Raw genomic sequence first — 8281 nt, 5'->3', positions numbered from 1 at the left:
ATGGTTGGATGGATGGTTTCTTGGTCAAATGGCTGGATAGTTGGATGGTTGGTTGGATGGATGGATAGATGTATTTATAGTTGGTTGGATGGATGATGGATAGATAGATGGTTGGTTGAATGGATGGATGAATGGTTGGATGGATGATTGGATGGATAGTTTGTTGGATGGATGGATTGTTGGATGATGGGATGGGATGTATGTATGTATGTATGGATGGATGGATGGATAGTTGAATGAATGGATGGATGGATAGATGGATGGATCTATAGTTGGATAAATGGAAAGATGGATGGATGGATCTATAGTTGGTTGGATGGATAAATGAATGGATGGATGGATGGATGGATGGTTGCTTGGTCAAATGGCTGGATAGTTGGATGGTTGGTTGAATGGATGGATGGATGGTTGATGGACAGTTGATGGATGGTTGGTTGGATGGATGGCTGGATGGATTGATGGATGGATGGCTGGTTGGATGGTTGGAAGGTTGAATGGTTGGTTGGACAATTGATTTGATAGTTGGATGGATGATTGGATGGTTGGTTGGTTGGATGGATGGATGATTGGTTGGATGATCATTAAATCTTATATTTGCTGTTTCTTTTTGCCTCAGTTCAGTCCAGTTTTCAAACCAGCAGCAGTCTGGAGAACTGTTGATCAGAACCACTTTGAAACTTTGGCTGTTTAGAAACAAAATATGTGGAAATTGTTAAAAAATGGAGAAAACAGAGTTTGATCTGTGGACCGAGTAAAACTAGAACCTGTGGGTCTGTTCCTCACAGATCTGTTCCGCTCTGCAGCTGAAGCAGGTCCACATGACATCCTGAAGCTCTACAACCCCAGAGGGAACATCATCAACATCTGCCCCAGCCTGGAGCCCAACGGGCCCGGTTCCTGCTACAAGCTGGAGGTGGTGGCAGCCGACTGCAACGCTGAGCCCTTAGGTACCCTTCAACTGGACCCCCAGGGACTCTGACTGACCCGGGTTGTTAGAAAACTGCTGACAGTCTTTACGTCATTTCAGGTGCAGAACTTGCCGGTGCTTTGGGATTTGATCTGTCCTCCATAGAGAAAAGGTCCGTTTAAAGTCTGACAGCTCTACAGCTGAACTCAGAACCAGAAGTCCACAGGAACCAGAGACCAGAACCATCTGATTTCACGTGTGGTTTCAGACTGCAGGGTCTGGAGAAGAAAGTCCTGATGGAGGCCTCTGAGACCCCTGCGGTCGTGTATGAGATGAAGAAACAAGTGGACTCGTTCCGAGAAAAACTGGAGGTAGAACATCAGCTTTGGCTCCCAGCTGCCCCCCAAAGAAGAAGAACAGAAAAATGAGAGCTGAAATCAGCTGAAGAAACTGAAACTGAGGTCTTTAAGTTAAGACGAGCTTAATGCTAAATCAAACTGATGACTAGCTAAAAGCTAATCGCTAGCTAAAAATAACAAATAATGTCCAGAACCGTTAGATAAAGATTGAAGTAGTTCAATCATAGCGAAAAGCTAAAATTAGCAAAACATTAGCTAAAATTAAAAGGCTAGCTAAAAGTAGCAAAAAGCTAGCTCAAAGACAAAAGTAGCTAAAACTAAGTAAAACTAGCAAAATGCTAACAGGAAAATAAAGCTTCAAAAGGTTACATAAAATTTAAAAGTATCTAAATACTAACTACAAAACTAAACATGAGGAAAAAGGTAGTTTGAAGCTAAAAATAGCTAAAGGCTAGCTAGAAGCTAAAAGAGTCATTACACTGCAGCATATTATTAAAACAATGATCCTTAAGTGTTGTTATAAGGAAAATGTTTACAAATAAAGAGAAATAATTAAACAAGTCACAAAAACTGAAAGTCACAGCACCCATCTCCAGAATGAGCCGAATGTTTTGACACGAGAACAGCTAAAATAGCACAAAGTCTGCAGAGGTAGCTTGATTGCAAAATAGGTAGAGAAAAATAAAAGTGGGTAGAACTGTGTGAAGCTGACTGAGTTACAATGTTACAGTTTTTATTTGCTCGTCTTCCCAACGAGCATCCCTGACTGGGTTTCTTTTGGTTCCTCTTGGAACCCAAATCAGAACCAAATCAAACTGGACTGTGTTTTGGTTCTGAATAACTCGAGTTGTTTGTTTTTAAAAATCCAAATGACTTTCAGAGCGTGGAACATCTCAGCTGGCTCGGGTTCTTCAAAGACCTTTCCGATGTAACCCACAAACCTTCACCGTTCTACCACAAGAGAACCCTGCACAAAACCAGGAAGGAGTGTGAACACGTCAGGGACAAGGTCCTGCAGATGAGGTGAGCCCGTGAGAGCACAGCCAGAAAACTGACGGGGGTCATGAACGTTCTGATTTTTGCTCCTCTGCAGCTCTCTGGAGGTCTCAGAGGAGGTGCGCCAGTACCTGAAGACCCCAACCTTTGATAACTGGTGAGTTCTGATGCAACAGCAGGATTTAAGGCGTCAAATCGAAGAACAGGCGAAGCGCCGGGTGTCTTTGTGACAAACGGTGCACCTGTTTCGGTCAGCTGATGACGGCTGTCTCTGAAGAGGCTGCGGCCCTTTTTCTTCTGATCATCTCAATATGAATGGGCCTTCAGAGGACTCGCTCATTATCAAAGGCCTCGTGAACAACAACAGACCATGTTTGAAGTGAGGTTCATTAGGAGGTCCGGATTCATTCACTGACGCTCGGCTAACGTCTCCTTTGTTCAAACGCTTTTAAAGCGAATCCACAGAGATGGAGGCGGAGCCAGAATCAAACTGGTTGACATCAGGGAGGTGAAATCCTCAGAAAACCTATTAAAATATTCAGTTTTATTGGCCTTTCTGTGTTGTGAATATTGAAAGAGACGTCTAACGTGATTGCGCTGCTTGGCTCCTTTGTTGGATTTCACGAAAGAACAAAGTTTTGAGTCATTTCTGCAAACCTTCTAACTCCTGCAGACCTCCTGGGGCTCACTCCCTCCAACCCAGATTAAATCTCTATCACCCATGAGAGGTGGGCGATCACGCCTCAATGTTCCATAACTCACCCAGCACACACACTTTTTCCCCACTCCCCTCAGGCAGGAGGTTGAGGAGCATTAAGTGTAGAACCACTAGACTGAGGAACAGCTTCTACCACACCAAATGTTAGCTTAACATCTGAGTTACGGAACATCGAGGCATGCTTTTCTTGTTTTCATTCATCTAAATGCACTGGTGTGATACCTTAGTATGTCTATTTTGGAGGTATAGCTCCCCCCCGGAGAAAACTCCACCAGCCGCCACTGATTGTCACATTTGCTTTTCATTTGCCGTTGCTGAAAAGTTAGGTTTTGATTCATGGTATTGGTTTATCTTTTCAGCACTCTGGGTTTTGTTGAATATAAATTTATATCTCCGTACCACTGCCTTCATTAAACGCAGTATTTTTTGACAAACTGAGATGCAAACATCTTGACTTTAAAGTGTGTATGAGTCAAAACTGCTTTAACTTCTGTGAATGCTAGGTTTTCGTTTGGATCTCCGTGTGTTTCTGCAGGCAGTGGGAGGACGCAGAGATCATGGTTCTCCTGCAGGTCATGTATACAGATCTGGATTTTCTCGCCACCTTCCGCATCGAGCCTGAAGTTCTGCAGCAGTTTCTGTTCGAGGTTTACCGGCGATACAACAACATCCCTTTCCACAACTTTAAACACTGCTTCTGTGTCACGCAGATGGTGAGGACGGTTCGTGTGAAGATCCAGGACAGGATTGACAGACCACCACTGGTTCCTCTCATGCTTTTATGTTGTCTTCACCTCCTCCCTGAGCAGATGTACGGTCTGATCTGGCTGATTGACCTGAGGAGTAAAATGGACGCCATCGACCTGCTGATCATGCTGACCTCTGCAGTGTGTCACGACCTGGACCACACGGGGTACAACAATGCCTATCAGGTACCCCCCCCCCCCCCCTTCAGCAGGCAGAGAGACACTTGAAGATGTAGCTTCAGAGGACATGGTGTCTCTGTTCTGTTCTAGTGAGGATGAGGAAATGTATTCTTGAATTTTTTTTATTACTTTTCAGATAAATGCACGAACTGAGCTCGCTCTTCGCTACAACGACATCTCTCCTCTGGAGAACCATCACTGCGCCGTAGCTTTTGAGATTCTGGAACGGGTAAGAATGAAAACCATCCCCTGAGCTCAAAGGTTTTGTTGTAAAACCGAGCGATCTTTTCTCTGTTTCTGCAGAAAGAGAGCAACATCTTTAGAAATCTGACCCTGGATCAGTTCAAACAGATCAGGGAGGGAATCATCAAGTGAGACCATCTGTATTTTTATCATTAACATGCCCTGATGACAGCTTTAGATCCAGACGCCTTTTGTGATTTCAGGTGCATTTTGGCCACAGACATGGCGAGACACAACGAGATTCTCAACAAGTTCAAGTCCATCCTGAGTGGTTTTGACTTCAGCAACAAGGAACACAAAGATCTGGTAAAACAAAAGCTTCTGATCGGTACAATCTTATTTTATTCTAATATGTTGAATGTAGCCAGTTGAAGTGGTCGGTGGTTTTTGATAAGGACACCCCCTGGACTGAATGTTTTCCAGGCATTTCCAACAGGGAGGATTTAGGCAAGAAGTGAAAAAGACCAAGGTAAAAAACATGGCCGTAGGTTTAACCTACATATATGAAGAAAGGTTGAATGGTTCAACGTTCTTTATTGTCATTCGCATCACATGCGGTACATGAGATGAAATGTAACTGTGTACTCAAGGTCTCAGTTGGTGCCAGAAAGGTGACGAAGCAGCTCCTGCCTGAAACTTCCACGACCATCTTTCGTCTCTAAAACCCAACAGGAAATTGTGGCAGTGAAAAAACCAAGCGACATAGGAAAAAATCCTGAACTGGTAGAAGCACCTGACCATCCCACAAACATGGTGAGATGGTGATGTTGCATAGAAGCCGGGACAAAGATGGACCATGGCATCCTTAGCCCTACCACCACCTGTCTTACCCTGAGAGCAACCAACGGTAGCCATTTACCGTAGCTAGAACACAGCCTTGAAATCCACCTGGAGCAAAACCACAAGAAGAAGAATCCAAAGTAAAACACAGAGGTCTCCCACAATGTAGAAAAACACCTCTTCAGTTGTATAAACTGATTCAAAAGCTGCAAAAGCACGTTTAGGACTAACCTCGACAGCCAAGTGGCTCACAGATGAGTGGATATTCCAGTCTGGAAGAGGTGAGGAGCTTCCAGGTGTGAGGGAGGACTTCTGAAAGTTGACTGGTATCCATTGAGCCGAACACAACAGTTTTGTCAGTGGAGTCAGAGAAGAACTTCTACGGGTGGTTGGGCCTAACGGCGCCTCACACAGTGAGGTACTGAGACAAACTTAGCCTGCGATTGTGTAAAAACTGTTAAAGATGCATAAACAGCAGTTTAGTCGTGGAAAGTCCAACTTTCAATGACCCGTTTAAATTCTGAATGATGGTTCTGCTGTAAAGTTTGAGCTGTAGATCCAAACCAGGCTGGGTTTTACCCCTCACTTCAACTCAACCGTTGTGGTCTACAGGGACATTTTCCACTGTTTCAGTGACTGTTGTACGATACACCTCAACTAAAAGTAAAGGAGCACTATTTCAGATCGACGATCTCTTTTTCAACTTTTTTCAGCCTAATTCAGCAAAAAATGTGCACTTTTCACTTCATTCTCGTAATTTAAGCTTCTTTCTGCTTTTTAGCTACTTTTTGGCTTTTTTTTTTTTTTGGGAGGGGGTGCTAATTTCAGCATTTTTATAATTTCCACTTTTTGTGCTCATTTTTGCTTCTTTCAGCCTAATTGAGCATACGTGTGTTCTTTCTGCTTTCTTGTGCTAATTTAAACTTGTTATACCTTTCCAGCTACATTTTTAGCTAATTTTAGCTTATTTAAGATAAATTCAAGTTTTTCATGGTGATCTGCTACTTTAAACCTAATTTTCTTTCCACTAATTTCAGCTCCTTTCAGCTTATTTCTGCTTTCAGTCATTTCAGCTGCTATTTAGCTGTATGCTGATTTGGGCTTTTTCAGCTTATTCCACATTTTTTACACTCATGTTCATCTAAATTAGCAAAAATGTGCTCTCTCACTTCCTTCTGGTTTTTTTAAGTTTCTGCTTTTTAAGCTACTTTTCAGCACGCTTTTTTTTGTTGTTGCTAACTTCAGATTTTTTCAGATAATTTCCACTTTTTGTGCTCAATTCTACTTTTTTCAGCTTAAGTGATCAAACGTGTGTTTTTCGGCTTTGTTCTGCAAATTACAGCTTGTTCTAATTTTCAGCTAGCTTTTAGGCATTTTAGCTAATTTCAGATAATTTTCACTTTTTGTGCTAATTTCTGCTTCTTTCAGCCACATGAACTTATTTCTACTAATTTCAGCATAATTATGATTCTTTCAGCTTATTTATGCTATTACAGCTACTTTTTAGCTGTTGTGCTAAATTTAGCTTTACAGATAATTCCACATTTTTTAAGCTCATTTCAGCTCTGTGCGCTTCCTTCTGATAGTTTAAGCTTCTTTCTCCCTTTTCAGCTACGATTCAGCAATTTTTTTGGTTGCTAATTTCAGCTTTTTTGAACTAATTTCCTAATTTTTGTGCTCATTTCTGCTTATTTAAACCTAATTCAGCAGGTATGTGTTCTTTCTGCTTTCTTCTGCTTACTTAGGCTTGTTACATTTCAGAATGTTTAGCTAATTTCAGCTGTTTTTCAGCAAGTTCTTCTGCAATAAGCATTCTCACCGTTGCAATTTTGTTGGCGCTTTTTAAAAGATGAGAGCAAAAACAAAAGAGTAAATGAGCGTTTGTGCTTCTTGGCACCTTAAACAAGGACAAGTCAAGACATTCAGAAAGTCCAAACGACACAATCACAAACTGCTTTAAAAATAAATTCATTTTAATCCCGAATTAAATCAGCAATATTAAAAGTGACCAGGACTCAGAGCGTCTCAGAAACCTGAAAAGAGCATTTTCTCCATTTGTTTCTGCAGCTGATGATGATCCTGATCAAAGTGAGCGACATTTCCAACGAAGCGCGGCCCATGGAGGTGGCCGAGCCCTGGCTGGACTGCCTGCTGCAGGAGTTCTTCAACCAGGTATCAAACAACCTGACTGAAGGAAGTTTGAAACCTGAATATAATTTGGTTAGAACATGGAGATTATCCCACAGTTCTGTTGTGAGAGATTTTTGGGTCCAGTTTTTTGTAATTTCTACAGACCTGATAATCACAGCTGTGTTGTGTTTCTGTCCAAGAGCGACGTGGAGAAGCTTGAAGGTCTCCCGGTGTCCCCCTTCATGGACAGAGACAAAGTAACTAAACCTTCATCTCAGATCGGCTTCATCAGGTTCGTCCTTCTGCCCCTCTTCATCGAGTTAGCCAATCTCTTCCCCTGCCTGGAGGTAAGGACACCCCCTCAGCCCCACAAACTGCAGACTATTTTATATTTAGCTGCTCCTCCTCCGTTCTGCAGCAGCACATCATCGACCCGGTGAGAAAAGCCCTGGACTACTACACTGAGATGGAGAAAGCTCTCGAGAAGGAAAAACAGAACCGGGCTCAGACTGAGAACAGGAACCAGGAGGCAGCAGGAGCCGAGTGAACTCAGAGACCCCAACTGAGCACACGTTTAATTAAATCATTTTAAAAACTTTATCTGATTTAAGTCTGCTTCATCTTTTGGATTTGTACTCCTACTTCCTGAGCTGTGCTTCTGTTTTCCTGTTTAAAGGTTCTGATTGAACTTACTGCCATCTAGTGGTCAGTTTGGAAACAGCAGCAATGTCTGGAAAAAACTTCTTTGAGATTTCTAAATAAAAGGTTCAGATTTTTTTCTTCTGTTTTTTGTTTCCTTAAAGTTTATTTTTGCAAAAAATAAATAAATAAATAAATGTAATGTGTTTACTTTAATAGTAGTTATGAAAAAAACAATTGAATACTTTTAAACATAATGTAATGACATTAAACCACCTGTTTCTCAAATGTATCATTTATTATTTAGCTTCTTTCTGCTTTTCAGCTCCTTTTCGGCAGTTTTTTTTTATTTTATTTTAAATTTCCACAGTTGTGCTTTATTGACTTTAGAGTGTAGCCGCATGAAAAAAGTGCTAACTTCTAAATAGAATGTGGTTTTAAAACAAAACTAAGCGTTTAAGAAAGAGCATCTGTTTCACAGAAGACTTTTTAAATTTATATTTAAATATAATAAATACTTTGCCATTAGGCTTACTTTGTAGATCAATTGTCCTGGAAATATTTGGAACTAAACTTGGTTGAC

General features: G+C 41.5%; 1 protein-coding gene across 1 annotated transcript in view; it reads left to right on the top strand.

The window, feature by feature from the left end:
• LOC119419788 (high affinity cGMP-specific 3',5'-cyclic phosphodiesterase 9A) overlaps window positions 1-7606 on the top strand; it is an 8588-nt gene extending 982 nt beyond the window's left edge. The window contains exons 2-14 of the mRNA XM_037687171.1: window positions 786-947; window positions 1028-1079; window positions 1176-1278; window positions 2147-2289; window positions 2360-2419; window positions 3516-3693; window positions 3790-3912; window positions 4043-4135; window positions 4210-4277; window positions 4353-4455; window positions 6997-7101; window positions 7260-7406; window positions 7478-7606. Of these exons, the coding sequence (XP_037543099.1) occupies window positions 786-947; window positions 1028-1079; window positions 1176-1278; window positions 2147-2289; window positions 2360-2419; window positions 3516-3693; window positions 3790-3912; window positions 4043-4135; window positions 4210-4277; window positions 4353-4455; window positions 6997-7101; window positions 7260-7406; window positions 7478-7606 (1466 nt within the window). The remainder of the gene's footprint in view (window positions 1-785; window positions 948-1027; window positions 1080-1175; window positions 1279-2146; window positions 2290-2359; window positions 2420-3515; window positions 3694-3789; window positions 3913-4042; window positions 4136-4209; window positions 4278-4352; window positions 4456-6996; window positions 7102-7259; window positions 7407-7477) is intronic.
• Window positions 7607-8281: the final 675 nt, after the last annotated feature.

Source organism: Nematolebias whitei, chromosome 13 (assembly GCF_014905685.2).
Source record: "Nematolebias whitei isolate Nwh7 chromosome 13, NemWhi1, whole genome shotgun sequence".
Taxonomy (NCBI): domain Eukaryota; kingdom Metazoa; phylum Chordata; class Actinopteri; order Cyprinodontiformes; family Rivulidae; genus Nematolebias; species Nematolebias whitei.
The sequence above is the reverse complement of the archived record's forward strand: the minus strand, read 5'-3'. Positions and strand labels throughout refer to the sequence as shown.